Source organism: Thunnus thynnus, chromosome 5, assembly GCF_963924715.1.
Source record: "Thunnus thynnus chromosome 5, fThuThy2.1, whole genome shotgun sequence".
Lineage (NCBI taxonomy): Eukaryota > Metazoa > Chordata > Actinopteri > Scombriformes > Scombridae > Thunnus > Thunnus thynnus.
In genome coordinates this window covers 7,514,138-7,541,078 of record NC_089521.1, presented here as the reverse complement: position 1 = coordinate 7,541,078, position 26,941 = coordinate 7,514,138, and the positions used below count along the sequence as shown (strand labels likewise).

General features: G+C 38.3%; 1 protein-coding gene across 1 annotated transcript in view; it reads right to left on the bottom strand.

Moving 5' to 3' along the window:
• Positions 1-1,570: 1,570 nt before the first annotated feature.
• The window catches only part of znrf1 (zinc and ring finger 1), a 67,400-nt gene continuing 42,029 nt past the window's right edge, over positions 1,571-26,941 (bottom strand). Inside the window, exons 2-5 of the mRNA XM_067588951.1 lie at positions 22,729-22,824; positions 7,218-7,323; positions 5,099-5,190; positions 1,571-3,811 (exon numbers count right to left, since the gene is read on the bottom strand). Coding sequence (XP_067445052.1) covers positions 5,133-5,190; positions 7,218-7,323; positions 22,729-22,824 — 260 coding nt within the window. The 3' untranslated portion in view covers positions 1,571-3,811; positions 5,099-5,132. The remainder of the gene's footprint in view (positions 3,812-5,098; positions 5,191-7,217; positions 7,324-22,728; positions 22,825-26,941) is intronic.

The window sequence follows — 26,941 nt, the reverse complement described above, 5'->3', positions numbered from 1 at the left end:
TAAAGCAAAGGGATAAAAGCAAGGGGTGAAAACTTCAACACCCAGGAAAATAGGCTTTTTTTTAGGTTAGTGCAAAGTTATACCTCAAGAATTAGAATGATAAATTAAAAGATTAAAATACAGTGTATAAGACTGCCTGATACCCTTTGTTTTCACACACACGAACAAATACACTTCCAAGGGTATTGGCTGGATTCCTCAAGTTTTGCCCCAAACAAAAGCTGACAGATGATGTAGCATCTGTTGTTGGTAAAAATGAAAGATAGTCGTAGTGCTCTGAAGCTGTTAGGACGCTCCCAGTTCTGATCAGTGTTTTCCTGCCAACATTCAAGATTTGGTTTGAAAATTCTCCCGGACGCTGAGTTTCCCCAAAAGCATCTTAGCTGTAAGTCCGTCTCTTACACACTTACTTACAACATTAGAACAGGAGTCGAGAGTGTAAGAGTGAGAGCAACACGCCATTCTTTTATTGTTTAATATTATTTTGGTTCAAGAACGAAATATTCAAGGAAAAATCCACACTTGAATGTTTCAACAAAAAAGAGTAACGTCAACTACAACTCCCAAGGTGTATTTCTGTAACATCCAAACACCTAGCTTAAAAGTTACATGCACTGCTCGATTACTGTTTATTTGTTTTTCTTTATCTTTTATTATTAGTCAATTACTGCTTTTAATATTTTATTTTATTATTTTTTATAACTCTTTCTTCTGTCTGGTGTTGTTCAAGGATTGTACTGTTATTGGCTTCTCTACGATATAGTTTTGTACTACTGAAAATGTAAAATTCAAAAAACTTTAAGTCATGACAAAAAGTTACATGCACTGCTAACAGTTTAAGTCCGCTTGTTAACATTCAGCCGTTGAAAGTTCACCTTCAGATTCTGGATCTATATTGGAATTTTGAATTTGCTAGAACGCTAATTTACATCTCTGACTTGCTTCTTCTCCATAGCAACATCTGAGGCTCATGGGAAGTGAAGTATTTAAAGCCATCCACCATGACAGAAAAAAAATGTGTCCATACTACATACTGTATATGTATTACATACTAATCTTCATAGTATAATGTTTTTTGCAATTACTATACAAGAAGTCATCACTGTCTGTTGCTGTTACTAACAGCAAATGATGCAATACTTCACTGTTAAGGCCAGTTCAGATCAATGATTTGCAATGAGACTGGATGCAGCTTGCAAAAGAATCCCTGACGTCTGATTGTAAACATTCAATCAAACTGCAACTACAAAATGCATTGCAAAAAAACTAATTGTAATTTTTTTGTTTGGTTTCTGATGCGTTCCTGGAGCTGTTTCATCACCAACCACGATTAGTTTTAACGTTTTACAGCTTTGAGCAGCTCCCCCAAGTGCATTGCATTGTGGCAGATTACATCATAACACGCTCATATATTATATACATGCATGTATGTGTATATATATATATATATATATATATATATATATACATACATACATACATACACACATACATGAATTATGTGTGCCAAAACATAAACTGTTAAAGTTTTTTTAAGTATTGTTTAATTTTCTTTCTGGATTCTTTGTGGGTGGAGGGGCCTTGAAGCAATCATTAAAAAAAACCCTAAAATGTATTTTTACATTAACATTCCCAGTTGTACCCTTATAATAACTGAATGAAGTAGACACACACAACCTATTTGGAGAAAGTGGATACATCACATTCAATCCTAAAATAACTCCCGGGGTGTGCTGAACATTTCTGACCTATGTAAGGGTGGAAGATGATTCAAGGGTGGATTTTTCCTTTGAAGCCATGTTACATGATAATTCTGCAGCAACAACAAAAAAAAGACCAACTGTTGCTCCATGTCTCATTACTATGCAGGTATATTACATACTGTGCGTCTATAGGATTAAGATGTTTCATGGGAAACCCAGTGCTGGTCTGTTGTATTAGTTGTATCTGGGCCACTGAATGAAAGTTGATCATAGAGTCTGTCATCTAGCACAATTTATTCCACCATTTGTTTACAGTAGCTTTGTAAATGCAGTTGTTTGTATGTTGATTTGTAGTAGTCGTCATACATCAGCTCTTGGCATTCTGAAGAGTGAGTAACACCTCACATGATTGGAATATTAAACAAATATTGTTAAATATGAACAAATGAATAAATAAGCCCCGTTCAGTGGATCCACAGTGGGACTACAGAGTCCTTTTTCCGGGTCGGAGCGGGTCACATCTCCAGTCGGCCACACACGCAGTCAGCCAGACCTATTCTAGCAGAAACACAATGTGGGGAACCGACAGTAGCATAGACCAAGAGGCGCCTTTTGAATCACACACACACACACACACCCCCACAAACAGTCGTACACACGGAGACACACACACGCACACACACACACACTCTTGAGGCTCTCACGAGAAAATGACTAATCCATGATCACATGAAAAATCTGGCAGGTCTAAAAAGAAAGAGGAGATGAACTGAGAGAGGTTACATGTGTAATTTACAATATGTCATGTCGCTTCTCTGTAGCTGTAAACATCAGCAAAGTAAAGGGAGGACTGCCAGTCGCACACAGGGAACATGGACATCTAGACTGTAAACATTTCAATACACAGACCCACACACACACACACACACGCACACACACACACGCACACACACATACACACATGAGGCTTCAGCAAAAGCTATGTTGTCACCGTTCTAAGCTCACACACCCATACGCACACATACAAACACACATACACACACACACACATACAGTGTACGTACACATACCAGGTGAAGCCTGACACACACGTTACACAGTCGTAGTGTAAACTACATTGCTGGCCCGTCTTATTCTCCCTCCCCCCCTCCCGATCATAACTGAGCATGCTCAGACAGTTCCTCTCCAGCCCCAGTCCATCTTTAGATTCCCCCCCTCCATCCTGTACATACAAGACAAGCTGACATCCCAGTTTTTTTTTTTCTTTTTTACCTCTATCCCTCCCTGCCTGCCCAGGTGTGCACTCTGGTGTGGAGGATGTCTTGGAACCAAATCTAAGAAGCATTTTGGGGACTTTTTAATTGGATTATTATTAGTCAAATTGGCGAGGAACAGCACAGAACTGAGGCAGGGACTATAAGAAAGAAAGCACACCGGGCTGTTATGAGAGGACGTCACCGAGTTGGAGTCCTGTTGTGAGATGAGAGGCCCACCGAATAATGTACAAGTTAGTCCGGTCTGTTTCACGTAGCTTCTGCAACTCGACAATCCTCCATTTGATGGTTTCCTCCTCATTCTCATCCCCTTCTTCTTCTGTCTTCCTTGTGTGGTTTCCTTCCTCCTCCCTCCTGCCCTATTGCTGCTCTGCTTCCTCACCTCTCTCCAGTTAAGGCCATGGGAGGGCTGGACACAAATGACTGACGGGCCTCGATCCAGATACGAGAAGGAAGGCCGGCAGCTGGAGGCCTGTGAGGACCTGAGCACGTCAGGGAGGCAGCTGGCCTCGGTTGAGTTAGGGGGGAGGAGTTGAGACCGGTGAAGCCCTTTGAGGGACTCTGTTAGCCTGGAGGAGTGGGAGGGAAGGAAGGGAGGGAGGGGTTGTAAGCAGCCTCTTCAGCAGACATAAAATGGAGGGCTCGGGAGGGGCCCTTTAATGTACGATGGCGTTGGTTTGACAGTCACGTTTTTTTGGTTCAGTTCACGAGGAATAATTATCTTGGTTAGGATGATGGATTCTGTCAGGATAAGTATGTGTTGATCGCTTTGATTGTTTCTTCAGATTTGGTTGCGCCTGTGTCCAGATATCCATGGCAGGACCATGAGATGTCCTGGAGACAGAGGGGAGGGGTGGGGCAGAGACACAGAACAAGAGATGGTGAGAAAAAGAGAGAAAGAGGATGCATTATGTGTGACTGTAATGACATCAAAGATGTTAAAATGATTCAAAGTCTTGTAGTTTTATGGTCTATTAAGCAACATATTAAAGGATGAAAAACGGTGGCTTAAATGACAATAATGTGCGTCATCTTACACAGTGTGTCAGTGTGAGAGGGAGTGTCTAGATATGTCTTTTTTGACTAATATGGACTAATGCAGATCACGCCATCCAAAATCTTTGGAACAACCTATAAAAAGCCCATTTACTGTAGATTGAAGCCCAGGACACTACTAATCCTAGTGCTAATGCTAAGGCCATGTTCAGACCAACATTAGCGGCCCTATCATTCATTTGCATGGAGCCAGTCGGTCAATACATCAGGGGGAAAAAATAAGGGTAGTCTGGCAAAAAAGTTTAATCTGACACAACTTTTGCATCAACACCTTTTGACATCATCCAGCAAGCCACTGTGTTGGCCAATCACATACATGCAAGTGCACATTCCTGGTGGATTACTTTATAACATGAACAGAGTATTTCTATTGTTTAACTAATTTTCAGCAGACATCAGCATTCATTTAAACTAGTGTTTCTGTCAGCTTAATGAATTGCCAGTATTTACTCTTCTTCTAGTTCTGTATTGGCCTCCACCAACCCCTGAGAAAAATATCTCTTTAACTGCTAAATGCTCCACAACTTTCACCAGCTAGTCACTAATTTTGCCTGTCTGCTGTTTGGTGCTGGGCAGGTAATATACTGTGGGTTTATAAGAGCTTTTTTGCTACCACCTGCACGTTTCGGCTTGAAACAGAGTCAATGAAATTTGTGAGACTGAACAAAAACAGTTAAGTTGTTAAGTTAAGACCAAAACAATCAGCTGAAAGATGCTAAAACGCTCTCTAGGACTGAAGGAAACTGCACATTCAGATGACAAATCTATGTAGGTTTGGTTTTATACGCAACCCACTTCATTTTACACACAGTCATTTGATCCACTGTTAATATGAAAATATTGATTAGAGCAGCTTTACATGCAATAAAGGTATTTATCCTTTCTATAATGAATTAGAATTCAATTAAAATGCATCAGATCCATCATATCAGTGATAGAAAACACTGATTGGACCACATATGAATTTTAATACAAAGTCAATATCTGCTTTTGTATATTGCTTACATATACAGTTTTACTTTGCCATAACTAGCATTCAAAGTGCATATGTGCTGTGTGTCTTACCTTGAGCAGTATTCTTAGTGGGCCTAGTGGTCAGTCAGTCAGAGGGGTGTTCAGGGCAAGACCGATTGATCTCGAACCATGAGTCTATACAGCTGCAGACACACATACACACACAGGTATTCAGTTATTTTGTGAAATGACAAGTCCATACAATACAGCTGCAATACAGTGGACACTTTCTTAGAACAAATAATAAAAACATTCATAGTTCATTAAGGAAAGGTCAGACAAAATAATTATAGAAGGAGGAGAAATAATATAACAAGAAATTTGATAAAGCAAGACAGCTCAACAACTGAATTCTGGTCTTAAATGCATTCAGTACAACAGAAGATTGTTGCTAAAGTAACATGTAGGCGTGTTGGACGGCCTCCATGCACGCCCACATTAGCAGAACATACACAATATACTGTATATAAATGAGGCCCTGGGGGAAAAAGCAGTGTTACAGTTCACTCAACATGTACTGTACATTATTTTAAACTTTTACTTTCACATTCTTATTGTGCTTTACTGAACTGTTTTTTGAGTATGGTATATAAGCAGAAAATAGCTTTATCAGAGTGTTATATTTTTATATATAAAATACTTTATATACCAAATATAAGCCTTTTTCATGGAAGACATGCCGACAAGTCACAAAATAATGCTTTAGTCCTGCTATTGTTCATGCTGGCTCACTGTCACACTGTCATGTTTTATGGGGACACTTGAATAAAATGGAGTCATTATTTATGCTATTAGCAACACCTTTTCTTTTCCTGCTGTGGATAAAAGGCCCATTGGAATATACTTTTTATACATTTAAGTAGTATTTTAAATGTTAATGTTAATGTTGTAACCTGTTGAGGAGGAGCTAATTTTAAAATATGATGATATATTTAGTGTGTAAAACCTTTATCAGTAACTTACTTATCAGATAATTGTAGTGGAGTAAAAAATGAGATATTTTTACACTGAATTATAGGTTTCCAAGGCAGATAAAGGCAAAATATTTTGGGCGAAACCTTCAAAAAGGATTATTTACATTAAAAATCAAAAATACTAATGCTAATGCTAATATTAATGTTGTTCTAATAACAACATATCCACTCATACATGTGTGAAATCCCATCAGTCTTAATGTGAAAAGTAACTATATCTGTCAGATAAATGTAGTTCAGTAAAAATCATAGTATTTTTCAATGAAATGTAGTGGAGTAAAACATTAAGTATTATAAAAGTACCATAAAATTGTACTATGAATGTGACTTCCAACCACTATGGGTTTTCGAGGCAGATAAAACATTCAAAATGTTTTGGATGAACTTAATTTACGTTGAAAGTCGGGATACTATACCAATACTAATTCAAATGAAATACTAAGACTAAAAGTCATTTCCACAGTCAGATCAATGTAAAGTGAAAAGTACCATATTTCCCTGTGAAATGTAGTGCAGTAGAAATATATAGTATTGTAAAATGAAAATACTGAAGTATAGTATTTTCAAATTAAGTACTGTGGATGTGTCTTTTTTCAACCCATACAGGTTTTCAAGGCAGACAAAAGCTTCCAAAAAGTTTTGGACAAAACTCTTAAAACCAAATTTATTTTTCAGTATTGGATCATACTGGATTACTGTATGGTACAAAACAAGAAGAAGGCGGTGTTCATCCAGGGTCTCAGATGATGGCAGATTGCAGGAGTGTATGGCTAAAGGAAAAATAATTTTCTGTTTGTTTATGCTTTTTGTTATGGGAAAACCAAAGAAGCAATACCTGTTTGGGACAGGAAACATAGGGCCGACAAGAAATACCAACCCAGCTGTAGGACTTCTGAGAAACACTAGCAGCTATCAGTCGTCTCCAGCCTGCTCATGTTTGTTCATGGTAATTATCCTTCGCTTTCACAATTAATCTGACAGTGATATATCGATGTTTAGAAATGCTACACGCAGCACCTTTATTATCCAATGATATAATATGAATAACCTCTAAATCAAATGGAACGAGTACTGTCCATCTTTAAGGAATGTCTTTATTGGAGTGCAGTGGATTTAATTAGAGGAAGTGCAAAATTATATAACGGGCAGTGATTCAAATCTGTGTGTGTGTGTGTGTGGGTGTGTGTGTGTGTCACCTTTTGTGGTAGATGCAGAGGCACGGCAGTCTGGCTATGGTGTCCCCTTGCTGCAGTTCCTCTAGACAGATCACACACTCACCGGCATCCCTCGCCAACACATCATCTAAGGTGGCAGGCATACACACACACACACAAAGCAAGACACGTCAACAGTATGCACCAAAAACAGTGACAATTCCAGACTCCGTCAACATATCAAACACAGCAGAGAGCAGTGGGGCGAGCAGGTGGGTGCATTACACACAGTAGATAGAGTGCTTAGTTTCTGCTTGTATCATGAATTAAGAGCCTCAAGTCTGTTTCCTGAGTAGAAGTGTAACAGCGTCCATCAGATGGACATTCACCAAAGAATATTTTTAATTCCACCCATCTACTTACTGTGATGAATGCAGGCTCTTAAAGTCTTGAATGGCATATATATACAGCATTGAAAAGTAAATAGGCCTATATTAATCAATCTAAAGAGATTTTACATTCAGTCAAATGTAGTCAAGGCTGTGCTGAGAAGAAAGGAAAAGGCAATATAGCAAATGTTGTGTTAGGTTAATGTCATGTCACTAATGGCTGTTTTTAGTTGCAAATACACCACCTGACAATTAAAATGTATATCTTAGTGGTTAAATTGCATTTATATGAAAATTCCAAGCTGCATTTAAACAGTATATTTTAAGTAAAACAGTAAAGTAGTTATCTTGTTTATTATAAAGTGAGGCTAATAAGGATCAGGGCCACACAGCAGCGTTTCACAAAGTAGGTGCTGTGGCACTCTGGGGTGCCTTAAGGACAAGCCAAGGATGCCACAACATTACCCAGTACCACAATCAAGTTAGTGAACATTTTTAATAACAATTTGCAACAACCGTATTTTTATGTTGTGTTCTCGAACATATCAAGAAATAACCAATAATCATTGAAATCACCACATTAAAATGCTGTTAAACATGCAAGACTGCTAAGCTAACAGTTGACGGATGTCATATTAACTCAAGCACATGGCAGATAGAAAAAAAGCGTCTGTCAGAGCAACCAATGGAAGTATTCAACACTGTAAAGACAGCTCAAAGAAAGGCTCAAACATCTCTCAGGGCAGTCTGAGATGACTAAAACAACTAAAATTTGCCTGTAGCCTGCAGTGGGAAGCTAGCTGGCCCACAAGTTTTGCGGTATGTAGGTGGTACTGTATGTAGAATCAGGAGACATGTCAGGAGACAGACACTGAATATTTCAGGTGACTATTAGAGGTGAATACAACAGAATCAATGCAAGATGCCATTTAAGTGCATATTTTTGTCCTTGAAAACCTAAAACATAGGCTAATTTGATTTTTATGCTAAACAAAAGAAATTGTAACCAATTAGCATATTCATTTTTTTTATTAATTTTTTACTATTTATTTATTATATTATTTATTTATTCAAGTTATTTATTTATTTAAGTTATTTATATAAGTTATTATCTATTTATTTAAGTTCAAAACCTATTGGCAGAGCAACATAAAACTACTGGATTCTTTATATTAGCCATGCTAGCGGCAAGGCCCTTGGGATGGCAGTGTCAGCCTGTTTTTCGGTTGGTCCGTCCACCACTCTGGTCCAAACTGAAATATCTTAACAACTACTGGATCAATGACTGTTAAATTTTGTACAGAAATTCATGTTCTCCAGAGAATGAAACCCACTGACTTTAGTGATTCACTGACCTTTCCTCTAGCACCACCATAAGGCTGACATTTTTGTTTTTAGGGAATTATCTTGATAACTTTTGGATGGATTGCTGTGAAATGTGGTACACATATTCATTTCTCCCTCAAGATAATTTGTTATAACTTTGGTGACCCCCTGACTTCTCATCAAGTGCCATCATTAGGCCAAAATTTCAATTGGTCTAATGCTTTGATTTATAACCAAAGCTGCTTCCATGCTAACACACTAAACTAAGATGGTGGACATGGACCTGCCAAACATCAGTATATTAACATTGTGAGCATTTATGCATATGATATGATCCATAACACACTGTGCATAAATAGTGCATGTGACAAATAAAGTTTTGAACTCTGAACTTGAAATATATTAGATAATATAGTTTGACATCTCACTGTAACATCAGGGATTCCTTACACTCAAACTAAAAAATATTGATCCTCAAAATCTTTAAGTCCCTCTGTGGGCTTACAGGTCCCGAAAAATTCATAACGCTTCATTTCACATCTGCCACTGTGGGGCACAACTACAAAGGCTCTGCAGCCTGGCTGCTGCTCCAGTTTGAGAGTGGCTGGTTGGTAAAGCAGAAACCCAGCTTCTAATCCACAGTGAGTCAATTAAGAGCCAAGCCGGTCGCAGCTTGTCACCAATTATCTGCTTGTTTTGTTTTGGGTTTATTTTGCATGTCATCTTTGGTACTAAGCTGACTGGGTGTATTTACTGCATTTGTTCCTGCTTTGACTGCTTATTATTACTCTTCTCTTTGTCTGTTCATTCATGGTAGGAATTCAGTTCAAATTACTTTATTCCTCCCTCAAGGGGCAATTTGAGGCAAGCTGGTTTGCAAACATAAAAACACACACATTCACAAAAAAAATCATTCAGATGCATAAAAACAATCAAAACAGATAACAGAATAGAGAAAAATAGACACATGAGCTGATGACAGTGGCCAATATACACCATTATGTCAAAAGTGCATTTACATGTATCAGTCAAACTGAACATCACTTATTGTAGTTGACATGTCTTAGCTTTTGGAGTAAACCAAACTTCCTTCTATAGGTTTTATATACAGGCTAAAATATGCCAATAATTTCTTCCAGTCAAAAAACAGATGTAAACCAGCAAATTAATAAAAAGTTATAAAACTTCCACTAAAACAAATATAAAATTAATATTTTTGAGTGGTAAAATTGCTGCTGCTATTGTACACTACGTATGTGCTGTGCAAAAATGATAAGCCTGACAGGCGTAGCAACTTTAACTAGCAGTGTTTAGTGAGCAGTCAATTACTGTAAGTCCTTTACTCAAGTAAAAGCACAATAATGTAGCCTAATAATACTGTAATACAGGTGTAATATAGGTGTTAATTGTATGAAATAAATGGTTCAGATGTAGGAACTGTATTGGCAAAATTATCAGTCGCTAAAGCTGTCAGGTACGTGTAGTGGGGTAAAAGTAAAGTCTCATAAAATGATGATACTTGGGTTAAGTGCTGGAATTCAAGTACAGTACTGAGTAAATTTACCAACATCTCTGTTGGATAAAGGTTCAGTCACTAGCGCTACATCTATCTGCCACAGAGCGAACCAACATTAATGTGAAAATGTCACAGATTATTGGATTGATACAAAAAAATCCAGTATTGAGGATGTGACTGAATCATAATCACAATTTTTCCTATCTGTCAAAGGAAATATGAATCTTCAAGCAAAAGAAACTGCAGTTACAGTTACAGAGAAATGATTAGTGAATAAGAATCTTATAATAAAACATATCACACTGATTACTGACTCACAGAGCATAGACAGAAGGTGTGTTGCAGTGTTACAGGCAGAATATGGGGCAGATAAGGAGAAGGGGGGTAGACTGTGAGATGGAATAAGAGACAGGAGACATATGCTCTGACTGCAAATCAGCTTAGTTCCTCAAACAAACTCCCATAACCCTGCTCTCCTCCTCCTCCTCCCTCTCTCTATCTCTCTCCTCTCCTGACCCCTCTCCCTTCTTCTATTGTTTACTGTAGCACCTCCCTCCGTCCCTCATCCTCTGTCACACCCGTGAAAACACCCAGCATCTCTCCGACTGAGCGCTCCGGATTAAAACACAGGAACATGTCTAAATACCCTGCCTAATAATGATACAGCAGCTCTGCCATCCTCCTCCTCATCCTCCTCTTCCTCAAGTTTCCTTAGCATACGAATCCAAACGGGAAACATTCAACTCCCAAAAACGGACGCGATTTTGCCAGTTTGACAGCGAGCGCAGAGTGTATTAAATCTAAAGTCAACATCTGACCTGAGCTTTAATAATCAAGTGAAGAGGGTGGTTCAATCTTGTTTCCCCTTCACCTGCGAAATATTTCAAAAATGAGGTCATTTCTCTCCGATGATAGTGCCCTAACTCATCATAGTCCTGCCTCAGCCAAAATTTCTCTACATCGATTGCAGCTGGTACAAAATGCAGCTGCGAGGCTTTTAACTGGATCAGATAGGAGTGTATCACCTCTGTTCTAGCTAACGTCCACTGACTGAAGATTTTTTTATTAATTTATAAAGCCTTTCATGATCTTGCAGCTACATTTGTGAGCTCTTAACCCCTTATGTACCAGTGCATAACCTGAAATTAAGTTTCCCAGATCTGGAACTAGGTCATTGCAGTAAAGCAGGGAGTAACACACTGTAGTACAATAAAGAAGAGTACAGGTTTAAAGACCTGCTAGAGGTCTTTAACTTCATTGTAACACCTCAAAATATCAATGTGTGGAGGGAATGAACAAGATCCTGGTTTGAAGAATGAATCTATATTTGGTATTCTTAAGAACATTATGAGTGGCAGGCCTAAAAATCTTAAGTTTGTCCTTATGTTGGTGCTGGAGGACATTGGATATGACAAAGGTCTTTGGATATTGAAAATGGGAGAGGTTCATCCTCTAGAAAGCATGATTGTGGTCAGAGGGTTTCATGATAATCTGTCCTTTAGATTGTGTTATTTGTTGTGTACGAAGGGAAATTGTGGCCTGATAAAAGTGCTTGAGGAAAGGTTAGCCTGTCATGAAAACCATAATGATTCAGCCTCAGGGGACCATGAATAAAGCCTAGTCCCAACTTTAATTGAAATCTGGCTTATAGTTGTTGAGATTTCTTGACCAACTGACATCACCATCTTTATACCGAATTAATACTGCACAATATCAATCCACTAATAGCCTGATCCAGCTGATGTTGGGGTGTCTGGAATGAAAATGAACATTAGGCATTACAATTGCTCTTTTTATTTGGCAAAGTGTTTCATAGTGGAAGACAAATTACCATGTAGACACCATGTTTGTTGTTGGTGCTGTCAGATGAAGTTGGTCACTGGCAGCGTGCTGATCACCTAGCAAGAGCTATATTTGTTTGTTGTGATCACATCTGTCACAGTAACTACCTCAAAAAGACAAAAATATTCTGATCTCAACATTTGGTAAGGCACTAACAGGGGTTGTAAATGTAAGTGCAAAACACATATCAACCCTTCGGCCAGACAAAAGTTCTGCAGCCTGGCTAATTGATACTGCAGTATCAATTAGTGTCCTAATACTGAATAGTGTGAACATGTTCACACTATTCAGAGTGACACTTGAGGCTGAGGAGGCTGGGTAGACTTTTTATTTGCCATGTGCTTTTTATGTTTTTTCTTATCTATAGATATTTTTCATATAAATAGTCAACATAATTATTACTAACCTAAACTAACTATAACAGCCCATATGAGTCTCATGTTTTACACGTAAGACACATTTTAATGCTTTTATTCATTATATATGATGTGAAAACATCAGATTTCCACACAGTCAGAGAAATGAAACGTGAGAGTCCTGGTATAAGTTCAGTTTTAAAAACCTAGCACACCACGGAGCGTCGCTCCAGTAGGCTGCTGACAGTGCTGTCAGTTGAGAAGTCAGTCCCACAGGACGGCAGTAGCATGCGGTTAAAAGCAGTTTAGTCGACATTGCTTCCGTTCAGCACTGGAGCACTGGAACAGAAACGAGTCATGCATTGCTCTGCATCGCGGTGTCCTCAGTTTCACTGTTGCCATCAGTTATGTATTATGTAATTCTGAGACAAGACTATTTGTAAAGTTAACAGCCTGTCATGCTGTTATCCTGTACTACTCTGTGTACAATGATGCAGCTAAAAAAAAAAAGCCAGTGATTCGACTGACAAAACGTGAGTCAACTCAGGGGACTTCTCGACTGATGATTCAAATAATTGATGTTTAGAGGGCAGCTCTACAGTCCTGTACAGTACCACTGGACTCCAGGAACATGTTTCAGCTTTTTAGAGAGACAGATGAACCAAAAACTCTACAAAAAACTTTATGACAAAATACAATGAGCAACAAAAGTCAGTGGATCACAATCAGTGCCCTTTATAACATAGTGGAACATACAAATACCTACTAATATAGAACAAGTAAAAATCATTTATGATATAAAAATCAACTATAACAAATGTGAACACGAGGAGACAGTACAGATCATGGATGTGTGCTCTCAGGTTGAACAGACTTCCCCAGGTCTCTCAATCATCAGCTCTCTCCTCACCTGCCCCTCTCTCCCTCTTGACTTTCAGCTGTCTCTCCCGTTTGCTGGCTTGCCAACAGACATTTGGCATCCAGCACCTTCCCATCAATTATGAGTTAGGCAGAGTTGCTGCCTTGCTTCTCTGAATCACAGCACTAAATTCCCTCTTTCTTGTTTTTTCTGTGTCCTCCATTGACCTGAGCTGCGAGAGGCATCTTTTCTTTCATCTCTTAACCTCTCTTTCTCTCTCTCTCTCTCTCTCTCTCTCTCTCTCACACACACACACACACACACACACACACACTTTCTGTGTCTCCATACCACCCCTGACTTCTATGTCTGTATCCGGCCCCCTCTCACTCTCAGTGCGACAGGCTATATTTAGTGGGAGGCATTAAAATATCATCATGCAAAGTCGAAGCCCAGAAAAGATCCAGTGGTCAGCTCACGTGGACTTGGTGTGCTACCTATAACCCTCACCTGCTCCACACAAACTCACGCACAGTACACCTACACTAACACATACACACACAGTACAGTTTGTGCAGTACAGTATGTATCTGACCTCACTAAATGTGCTGCCTGTAGTCTTTAACCACTACTGTATCTGCTATACAGATAGATATGATGGTGATATATTAAAAACAAAAACATTATAGATATCAGATTTGAAAAAGAAACTACATATACAAATTGCAATGATGTAATATGTATATCATTACATCATCATCTGTCATCATCATCATCAACATCTGTGTTCACATTATCAAGGAAAAATAGCTTTTGTGCATTTCTGGTAAAGTAACTAAGAATATTCAAGTACTTCTTTAATTATATTAAAGAATTTAATAATTCTAAGTATATTACTCAAGTACTTTACTTAAGTACAATTTTGAGGTACTTGTACTTTACTTGAGTATTTCTGCTACTTTATACTTCCACTCCACTACATTTCAGAGTGAAATATTGTACTTTCTACTCCACTACATTTATTTGACAACTTTAGTTACTTTTCAGATGAAGATTTGACACAATGGATAATATAACAAGCTTTTAAGATACAACGCACTGTTAAAGATGACACCAGTGGTGTCCAACCTTTTTGGCTTTTGACGTCTTATAAAAACCAGTGTGTAGTCGGGGTCACATTTCAGATGTCTATGAGTTGTTAACAGCTCCACCAAATAGTGATTTTTCCCTCTAAACTTCTCACATGGTTTCATTTCAATAAATGTTCAAATGATCCAATATTTCACCAAAAATCAAAGATTAGAGAAAAAGTCTAAAAACTGAAAACAGATTTGTGTATCAGAACTTTTTTTTTTCTTCTTCCCTCTCCCATTAATCATCTCATGACCCCTCAGATTTATCTAGTGACTCTTTGGAGGGGCTTGACCCCTAGGTTGGGAACCACTGGACTAAACTAGCTAACTGTACATAAAGTAGTTTAAACTAGCTCCACCTCCAGCAGCTCCAACAGTAACATGCTGCTCTAACACTGATGCCTCAGTATTAATAATCTAATGCTGTCAGTCAGGGGGACCAAACCACTACTTTTACTGCAATACTCTAACTACATCAAGCTGTTAATACTTATGGTGTTTTACTAAAGTAGGAATTTTCATGCAGGATGTTTACTTGCAACGGAGTATTTTTACATTGTTGTACTGGTACTTTTACTTAAGGATATGAATACTTCTTCCACCACAGTGTGTTTCTCCTCCATTACTGTTTATGTGGTGTGTTTTTCCTGCCAAATGTGCTTCACTGATGTACAGTGGGCTGCTTGTAGTCAGCCTGTGCCAAAAGTTGAAACTTTGAACCCAAGCTGTGTTTCCCTTTGTGAGTGCAACCAATGGCTGAAGGCTACTGCTGTTGCAATTAAAGAAAAATCAATGATGTGTCTTTTCGAATGTATTGATACTAGAGCTGTAAGTATTGACTGTTTTACTTATTAATTTATCTTCCAATTATTTTCTCAATTAACAGATTGATCGTTTTGTGAAAAATGCACATCACAGTTTCCCAAAAGCCTTAAATAACATATTCAAAAGTGTCGTTTTATTCCAGCAGTTCCCAAGCTTTTTTTCCCCGATGTACCCCATACACAATCACTGTAGTTACACACAAACAGCTTAAGAAAATTGACTTGAAGCCTAAAAATGCACTTCCAGTAGTGGTTACATGCGTAAAGTGTGAGTGAAATATGAACAGATCTGAAGCCTGATTAAAGACAGCTGTATTGATTAAAATACGACTGAAACACTGTCTGTGTAGACACCATGTTAAGAGTCACATATTGATCAAAAAGTTAGGGAAGAGAAAGAAAAACACACAAAATTAACTTTGGGTTTTCCAATTTTTCTCCAATTCTAGCTTTCTTGAAAAACAATGGATATCTTTACCTCTTTAGGCCTCTAAAAAGAATAAATAATAAACTTATAAATAATCTGAGATGAGAGAATCTTCACTTTAAAGTCTTTGTTTTAGCTCCTATACAACCTGTAACAGCTAGCCTTTAGTTTAAAGATTCACAAGCCAAAAGAGTTGGGAACCACTGCACTGTATCACAAAAGCAAAGGTACTATATGTACGCAGATGACTGGCTGCTAATAATGACACACTGACGAAAGTGACTACTCCCAGAAAGTCGGTGTAGTCTGTTAAGTGTCTGATTATATTCCTGTATGTATTGTGCAGAAATTGTGTGTATGCGTAAAGGCCTTGCTCAGAGATGTGCTGATGTGCGACAGTCAGCGGGCCCAGGTGATTGACAATAGACCCCTGAGCATGCTGGGAAACGAGATAAGCTGCAGCTTGGCCCGTTTTTGTGGGTCTCAAAAACCCAGGAGAACAGAGAGAGAGAGAGAGAAATTACAGAGAGATTACACAGCAGGACAGACAGACGGACTCACAGAGGAGAGAGGGACAGAGGGGGAATAGGAGAGAGTAATTTGCTGGAAATAAAGAGTGACAGGACAGACAGAGCTGGAGAAAAAAAGGGGGAATTATGGGAGTCTTTCTCCTTTTACCCTCTCTCCTCTCATCAGTTATCAGCCATCAGGATACTCCATCACTCTGGATCCCATCTTCCTTAAGACAGTTTCACTCTCCTCTCTCTGTCTCTGTCACTCAATCTTCTTCTCCCCCCCACAGTCTGAATTCAGCTGCAGGGTTGAAACTTACATTATTTTTACTGTACTGGCCTTGTGGGCCTAGTTGACAGCTATTTGTGGAGCTGTAAGATTACCTCCCTTCTCTCCCTCCCCCTACCAAGTTTACATGATATAATCTGTGTGGTTACATTATTGTAATCATCAGAAACACAACAACAGTGTCCCCGCTCTGCATACAGTATGAAACACAGACTCCTACAAGGTGACCTTCCGGCTCCAGATCAGACGTACATGTGCACAGTCTTGAGTCAAAGAAGTAACTGTCAATCAAGGAGTTGCTAAGGGCAATGAACAGACATGGCTGCTGTCAATCACATGTCTCCACGGAAGCAACCAGGAGAAGCAGCCCAGGCCATAATTAAAACAGCAGCCGGCTCAAGGAAATAAACAGCTGACTGGAAGGTAGACAGTGTGTCTGCATGCAGTATTACTGACTCATTTCCTTGCTCCTTATGTACATCTCTATTTCATTCATTAACCTCCCTGAGTATTACTATGGACACAGAGTAACAATAAATGTGATGAATGATGCACAGGTGTCATTCCTCCTTCCATTCTTCCAAGTCTTAAGAGTGGTGAGGCCATTTGGTTTTTTAAAAAGTTGAAACTTTGACCTTTATTTTTATGAACAGGTGGTTTAAACATCAGAACTCAGGCTGAAAATGTGCACCATAGTCTGTTACAATAAGACCAGAAAGGAGAAATGATAAATAATAAATCATAAATAATATGTGTATATCACTGGTATTTTATATATTTTCATATACAGGATAAGAGGGATATTTGTTTGCTTTAACCCACAATAATGTGTCCATGCCGTCATGATCATGCTTGGCAATTATAGCCCAACTACTATTAAAAGAATTAACACTAAAGTAATTGAACTTTATTTATTTAACACTATGGGACGTATTTTCCCGGAGGCGCATCGACCAGCGCAAGCAGCACTCCAACTGTTTGGTATTTTCCTGACCTTGAGACTCACTTCGTACGTCTGTGTGATATTCTGGTGACCAGTGCAGAGCGTGCAGCGTACGGGTGAGAGGAGAGGCGCAGACAATTGGGAGGTTCATTCAAATAAAGCAGCGCAAAGACAGTTGTTGTATTTTGGTTGAAATTTGGTCCTAGATGTCGCTCTAAAAACATCTCAGGACCACGTCTATTTGTGGCATAACATCAATCTGTGCTGATTTGGTAATTTTATCAACAGGATCAAACTAAATACTTGCTTCAGACAAGCTGCAACAATGGATTAATGTTTAAAATACAAATAATTTATTTCAATTAAACACTCTCCAACCAAAATCAGCACAGAAAATAATGTTTAACGTGATTAAAGCAGGAAAGTCAGTAAATCTGTCTGCATTGATCTGTAAATGAATGTGGGTGATTCTTACAGTATTTCCTCTTTTATCTGCTGCTTTATCCTGTTCATTAAATCCCTGCAGTATCTGAAGGCAGCAGGACTGATATGTTGATAAAACTGCAGCCTCTGAGAAGTGAAGCGCCAGAGTGCAGTGCCATTACACACGGCCATTCACTGTGTTTACCTTCATTAAATCACCTGGTGACACCAGGCTGCTACAGAATAACCACACACACCTCTACACATGAAGGAGACGTCGGGTTAGCAGGGCTCAACAGCCTCTTTTCCAACTTTCTTTCTAGCAAAAGTAACGTCTCATGTTTTATCCTTGATCGCAATGCAAACTCTATTGTGTAACATTAATTATTTAACTATGTGACTGTGTACAAGGTGAGATACATTATAATTATTGCTTAAATAGTGTTGATCCGATATAATCGTATAAACAGCTTTACCAAATCAATTTCTTTATTTTTTATTTCTATCGTTATTACAGTAACTAACTGATGAAAAAAAACTACTCTATCTGTCTTTGGGTGCAGATTTGTGGTGATGTGTATTCATGTCCTGACACCCAGACATTTCCTGAAGAAAAGCTTTCCATTTGTTGCATCATCACATTTAACTGTGATTGGCTCAACTGTTTCAGAGCTATGACAGCAGTGATGTGACTGGCTGAGACAGTATTTAATAATCACCACACCCACTGATCTATATTCACCTTCACCCAGCCCATTTGCACGTGGCACTGCTGCACATACATGACCCAAAATAGCAGGTGTGCATGGAGATGCCCACACAGCCCATGCACCTAAAAGACCTACCACCTTGCGCTTGTCATTGCACTTGCATGGTTAAGATAGGACCCTAAAGTCTTTAGCTAGAGCCTTTGGTTACAGCCTATGTATCCCAAACTCGACTAAGTTGTAATATTTATTTTAATTTCTGAATCAATTGTTTGGTTTATGAAATGTCAAAAAACAGTGTAAAGTTGGTCATCACAATTTCTCAGAACCCAATGTGTTTAGATAGCTTGTTTTGTCTGACCAACAGTCAAAAATCCAAATGTATTCAATTTACAATTATATACAACAAAGAAAAGCAGCAAATCCTCACATTTAAACAGCTGGAACCAGAGACTGTAGTTGGATTTAGGCACAAAAAGAATACACCACACATTTGATTGTCCCATAAGTTGTTAGTCTTTAGAGCTAAATGCTAACATCTTAGCATACATTATGTTGAGTAGTAGCTCTAGTATGTTAGTGACTATAGTATTTAAAGTATTTATGCTTGTACCACTAGTTTAAAGAGAAGAAAATGAGACATTGCAAAGTTGCAAGTAATCAAAACTCTTTGATACATATAAAATATACATCTACATTAGCTACACTTTACAAGCTACAATTAGTGATATTATTACCTTACATGTGTTCATGTACATGACAAAACACTCTTTGTATAATGGTAGTGGAAACGTTACGTGAAGCATAATAGCCAGTGATCCAATGATGTACCCAGGACACTCGGATGATTTTGTTATCTCATTACTCATTGGTTGGTGGACCAATCTGACATATTCCCAACAGTTTGCTGTACTCCTTTAGGATCTACTACAACTAATAGTAAGTATCATTCCCCAAAAACATGAAATGCACTGAGGAGTAATAGATTCATGCAGTCATGAAACTGAATCAGTCAGCTGGTGGTTGAGGGGGAAAGAGAGTGGGGCCGGATGGAGAGACAGTGAGGGATGAGCTAAAAAAGCAACACAGCAGCGCTACACAGACGATCAATAAAGCAAAATAAAAGACCTTGACATGTGTGGCTTCCACAGCCCTACACTGTTACACCATGGCTTTTTATATATCACATGGAAACCTCGTGAGACCAAGCTTAGCATTGAACATCAAGGTTATTGATGGTAAACTTCATTACATGTGTATAGTGACACACTAAACGCAATTTTAAAATGCTACTTCACTTCTTTTACTTCACATTCTAAAATTATACCTCCAGCTTCTGAATGCAAACGTTTGGCAGGTAAGATGTATTAAAAGCAGAAGGGTCAGCATATTAACGTTATTTTACTTTTTTCAGAAGCGATCAAATCTGATTAATTTGACAAATTATATTGAATAAAACTACAAAGCTTAGAGCATTGAATGTGTCATAAATGTCTATCTGGAATATGCAATGATTTGCTCAATAAAGTTAACTGTGAAGCAGTGTTGAGAAGACAACAGCAATTCCTGGAAACCCTCCTTGCATTCAGATCTACTGTTGTGTATTTCTTCTGATTGTCCACCTCATACTCCTGGCCAAAAATGTAGCAGAGGTACCAGAGCTTCTTGTGTGGATTTGGTCTTTGTATTTTGACTCATTGCTGTGCTTTTTCTGAATTATTCTTCCTGCTTAAGACAAAGTTTTGGTAGGTGGCATCCAGCCATAATGTCTGTCACTTTTAATGTAAATAAACCAGTCCCTTTATTTGTTCCAACAAATCATTTCTTGTATGTTAAAGCATTTTTTAATCAGTCGTATTGTACGAAGAAATCTTGCCCTTTTTCCAAGCTAGCTCATGGCCCAACAATGTATTTCTTATAAAAGGTTTCTTGCATGTTCGTAAGGATACAACATCATGTGTTTTTTTTGTCCACCTTATTCTAAGCTAATGGAGTATCTACTACTGTGTAGGGAAGTTGATTGTGAGCCCATTGTCATTTTAACCAGGGTAATACAAGAATTACTCTGTTAGCATTAAATAACAACAGATAAGATTAGGTTTTGATATCGTACTTATAGTTACACTCATGGGAGCTGTAGTTGGTAATTGCTACCTGACAAATTATTGTTTTATCTGATAAATATGACAACATGCTCAAATTTCGAAGTCCTGTATAGTAGTCGATACCAATTTATCTTTTAACAGCAGCAGTATATCTCTACTCAAACTACTCTACCTGAAAGCTAATTTTAGAGACACAGAAGCTACCTCCATTAGCTCAGGGAGAAGCCACCTATAACATTCACATTCACTTTGGCTCTCTATTAAGTGCCACAATGGATATTCAGTGATAAGAAAATGTAACAAAATTGTCACTTTCATTGTCAAAAGGTCACTTTGACACCAGTAGTTCAGTTTATTTGATTTGGAAAAAAATAATATATTGTTGCCTTTTAGTTCTGGTCCATTTCACGCTCACACTGATTTACTAGATTACAAACAAACAAGGAGCTGTACACTAAAAGTCACAGTGAAACAGAAGTTTGCGTGTCTTTAGCTTCGGTAATGTGACACATGACCAAGTGAAATGGTTTATGAGGGTGGAATTTAATTTGAGACACTGAAATCAAATCGTACAAATGGGGCTTTAGCTAAACCACGGCTCAAAAGTGGCTGTGGTTCAGCTAAAACAGTGCGATACGAAGCTATAGAGAGATATGGAGCTGAAGAGGACTGTTGGCCTCCACACACATTTCTCTCACCCGTGTTGTTAGACCAGGAGGAGGGGTGTAAGGATGAAATTAATAAATTTGATCTAAACAAGTCTTTGGAAATGTAATTGAAGTTTTTGCCAGCTGAAATCCAAACACACACCTCCTACCAAGATATTGCTCTGCTAGCATTTATATGGTGAGAGGGGTTAGTTAGTCACCCAAAATTACATTTGATTTAGATGCATTTATGTAACTGCCCCCAAGTTTAATATGAATCATTAAGAATATTTTTACATTTTGTAGGAAAAGAAGAGAGGGAGTTTGATGTAGAAATACTCAAAAAAGATTTTTTGGACACATATTTGGCATGTAGCAAGAGATAAATGAATGATGAACACAGGGACACCAGATTAGAATCTGAAAAATGTATTTCACTGTGTCTTTAAGTCATATGATTGCATAGATACACTGAGAACAATCAAATTCTGGTGACTGACAGCAAGTCATGCAGCACTTAACTGTACCTTATGTGTTTGTTTATCTTTGCTAATGTCATAAAGCACAGCAGCAGAAGTAAGAATTGATTATGAACATTAACAGTCCAAACTGCAAAAAGACTCACTTTTCAGGCACTCTCAGTTTGGTTGTGTAATCCGCACCAGAATTTGATTGACAGCTTTCACACCAGAATAGTGGTTAATACTGTCTCTGTCACTATTTGTCAGACACTGTACTTTATACTGTAATGTTGGCTTCTTGCACAGTTAGACCTGTAGTTCACTGCTCCAGTGAGGAGAAATCAAATATTAAGAAAAAAAAAATACAGACATAACGGCCTCAAGGGACCAGTAACATCTTTTTTTCCAAAAGTGCTTGACTGAATATGTCAGGTTGTGTTAACTCATTGAATCTTTGAATGAATTTTTATGACTTTCCTCATTTCCCCTTATTCATATTTATCATGTTTTAGAGGGACTATCTTGACGACACACGTCAGTCTGTAGACCCACCCACCTTGTCATGAATATTTATTAGCCCAGCAGCAGAAACAGGAACCTTGGCACCATATTGGGAAGACCAATGAGTATGAAAAAAAGTACATAATCTTGAAAAACCAGGGCCAAAATCAGTTCATTATTTACTGGCAGACAACTGACGCCCGCAAGCCTGGCTTTTACCTCCAATTAACAACAAGCTTCCTGTCATGGCAAAGCAGAGGTAAACTACAGAAATAGACAGAGGTGATGCTCACCGTTGTAGGAGAGGCGGGGCTTGCTTAGACACATGATGAAGTGAACTTCCATTTCATTGGACGCCACAGACTTGGAGCAGACAGGACACTTGAATCCTAAGAAGAACAGCAGAAAAGAAGGTCAAAATTCAACAAACTTATGAAATAAACATCATCATGAAAACTTTTTAAGTTGCAGTAAATAGGATTTAGTGGCATCTATTGTTGAGGTTGCAGATTGCAACCAATTGAATACCCCTCCTCCCCTCCCCTTCCAAACATGTAGGAGAACCTACAGTGGCCGCGAAATTCGCGAAAAATGCGAAAAACATGAAAGGCCCTCTCTAGAGCCTGTGTTTGGTTTGTCCATTCCGGGCTACTGTAGAAAAATGGCATTGCAACATGGCAGGCTCCGTGGAAGAGGACCTGCTCCCTATGTACATACAAAGGGCTCATTATAAGGTAACAAAAACACAATGATTCTTATTTCAGGTGATTATACATTAATTAAAATATACTTATGAATATTATATTCCATTTCTGCCAATTCTGTTCTGCTAAAAGCCACTAAATTCTACACACTGCACCTCTAACCCAGATGCGTGTATAAGATCATTACAAAGCAAATTCCAATAAAGGGTGTAAATCTATGTGAAAGGTACGTGAAGGAAAAGCTCAAAAATGAGTTTCAGATTTGAATGATGATACACATTTATCCTCTTAGGTGATGATCTGAAGTCCAGGAGCCCTGATGATAAATTACCCATCAATAGACTTAAGTGTTGCTGTTTTTCCTCAGGGCTCCTGGATCCCATCTGATGTTAAACTGTGACAAACTAGGCGTGGATGCTGTTCCACATCTTTCTGTGATAAAAAGCACAGAGCAACCCGGACCAAACAGTCTCCTTGGAGTGTCAAGCATGGTGAAGTTCATGTCAAATGCTGAAATGCAAAGTTATTCAGTGTTAGTAATATTTAATACTTTTTGATTGCACTTTAAAAATAGGTCCACCTTAGCCATAACAGATTTTAAAAATCTATTGTGAACCAAAAATCTAAAGAAAAAAAGTCAGTGTCAGAGGTACTTTGAGGCATTAAATCATGTTATGGTACTCCTTTTCCCATTATTCTGGAAAAGTTATTGAACCAGAAGGAATTTGAGCTGCTGCATTTCATACAAGCAAGTGTTAAGTGAAGCAGGAGAAAGGAGTTACATTCATCTAAAGGTCAGCACAATGATTGGAGATAAATACAATGTCAACACAGTAAAATGAAACAAGCCAGTGTGACAAGGAACTACTTGTGAATGGAAATCACTGTCCTTCAGCAAGGTGTGTACATGCTTGTAGATCTGAGTGTCTGCGTTATCCTTTTTACAGCTAGTTTGTTGTTCATTTATGCAATAGCTTTTCTTGGCACATCCAAACTTTAAATAGATTTGGGTTTTCAAGATGGTATCTCTCAAAGGGTGTCTTTTTAGTTTGTAATTCCCTCTTTGTGTTTCCACAGACAGCAATACGTCCCAGTAGTCACATGTAGATTTGTTGTCAGGACAATAAATTAACAGGATGTAGATATCCACTCTATTTGGCTAACTCAGACTGCTGAAACCTCATAATAGCTGGGCTGAATATTAAGGTTTGTTCAGAATACAAATAGACGCAACTTGATCAAACATTTAGAACTCATACCAAACCTGAGGCTGAGACAAGAGGAAATTGGACAAAAACTGGAGGAAAATAACAGAAAGAACCCATGCACAGCCACACTACACACAAACAGTCACTGCATGCATTGCTAGCTGCAACTAGTGTCTGTAGAGTTGGTGTACTGGCTGTTTGGGGTGGATAAGCAAAGACTGCAAAAACGTTCAAGCAGTCAAACTTCCTCAAATAATACCAGGTGAAAATTGGCGCACTAGGAAGGGAAAGTTTCAAGGCCAGTATGTAAAGGAAAAATGACATCAAATAGCCCAATCAGAGAGCTATACAGTAAATATTGTTAGAAATGGCTAACACTGGGCTCGTCCAATGGTGCCGAGAAGGAACGTGGCCCCTCGGTCTTCCCTCTATGTTCTGGTAGGTGCAAGTGTAAAATGAGTGCAAGAAGAAACATGAAGCATCTTTGCTCTTTTGTATCATTAGTATAGATTTAGGCAAAAACCAAAACCATGGTTATAGTACTGAAAAATGATCACCACGTCTTAGATAACAAACATATTAAATGTAAAAAGTATTCACTTACATGAGCAGATGTGAGCTGTAAGCTGCACAGTTGTGCTTTGAACTTAATGCTAATGGCGGCATAGTAACACTCACAATGACAAACCTGGCATGTCTATGTTTAACAGGTATAATGTTTACCATCATCATGTTAGCATGCTGGTTTTGCTCATTTGCACTGATCACAAAATATAGCTGAGCGTGATGGAAAGTGTCATTAGTTTTGCATTTATTTGGACCAAAGTACTGGACTGATGATGATTTTGATGAAAGGTCAAGAGTCAAAGCCGCTTTTCAGGGGAAATGACTTTTCATTTCTTTGGGGACAATAGTTTTTGCGATATTTCAATAAAAACCATGAACCATGGATATTTATACAAATTTTGTGCCAATCCATCAATATTGCCATATTTCACTGAATAAGTGAAAACTTTGACCTGCTGGTGGACCTCAAGGAAAAGTCATTAGAATTTATCCTCTATGGAACTTGAATGTCTGCGCCAAATTTTAGGACAATACAACCAATAGTTATTGATATATTTCAATGAAAACCAAAGAAGTCAATTAACTTCATGGTGACAACAGAAGAAAACTCAGGAAACACAAAAGTCAGTAAGATTAATTATCCAGGGAACTTCTGTAGCAAATTTCGAGACAATCCATTCAGTGGTTGTGGAAATATTTCTATCTGGACTAGAGTGTTGGACCAGCCAACCGACAAACCGACTGACAAACCGACTGACATTGCCATCTCCAGATTGCCATTGTATTAAAATAAACTCTGGACCTATCTTTTCTCTGTTCCCCTAACCGAACATCTGTCGTCTTCAATATGACAAATACTTTTCTTTGATAAATGTTTGAACATTAAATGAGTTCCTGTACCTGTTTTTCAGAGCATTTGTCTGCACTTGTTTGCCCACTTTTATCCTCTCTCACACATTTTCACACACTCTCTCTCCTGGTTGTTTTATAATGCGTTCTCAGTCGTCCCCCTCCTGTGCTGTTTGGATGGGACCCATTAGGCCTAACTATATTAGTTTAACACATAACAGATAATTAGATCAGCTACTGGGCCACATGAGCCGAGTTTGCACGTAGCTGAAAACAGACACGACCGTACTGTGATAAAGGAGACTTCTAATCAAAACAGGAGCAATCCTTCACTCTAAACAGAGGTGGAGGATCAGATAGACTGTGATGTGTTTTAGCTGTTTTCAGTTGTGGTTTTTGTGACCCTATTACTTAAGCTCACCAAGCTTACTGTATGTTTAGTCACTATGCAAATCAAGTTTTGGTACAAGCAAGCCCCCAAAATAGTGTGCAAGCAAGCTTCATCATGCAAATTCTTTTTTAAAACCTTAATCCACTGATGCCCTCATATACATAAGTGTGTTTTATCACAACCTCTTTGTTTTCACTGATTTGATTAAAGATTTGAAGGTAGGTAATGCTCTCTGGTGACAGTGCTACAGTCTTGTTGTGATTATAGCATCCATTCTGAAAATGTGCTCCAATCATGTGGTGGTGTTATTTACATTTATATGACCAGTGGCTTTGCCAGGGTGTTTTCTATGTGAGCAGTTTTTGCTCTTTGAGCATTTTACTTTTTGAAGTTTTATCTCTTTGGGGATTTTTCATTTTTATTTTTTTCTCTTGGGATGTTTTCGGGAGTTTTTCTTTGCACACTTTGCAGTTGTCAGACTGGTGGTGTTGGGCACTCCTGTCAGTATTAGATAGGTCTGTTAGTTTGTTTTGTCCTCTTTTTGCCTTTACTCTCTGCTGCAGTTTCCTTTTTCTTTTCTCTTTTTTCTTTGTCCTTTGAGTTCTTTGCACATCAAGGGGTTGTATGAAGAAATTAATTTGAACTTAAAGGGGCACTGCAGGGATTTAGTATTGCACTTCAATAAAGTTAAAAGACTTGCGAGGAACAGATTGTCAAAACTGAAGAAACAGGGGCCATGATATCCTGACTTCAAGTCCTTATACTATATGGTAAGCTAAAAAAAACT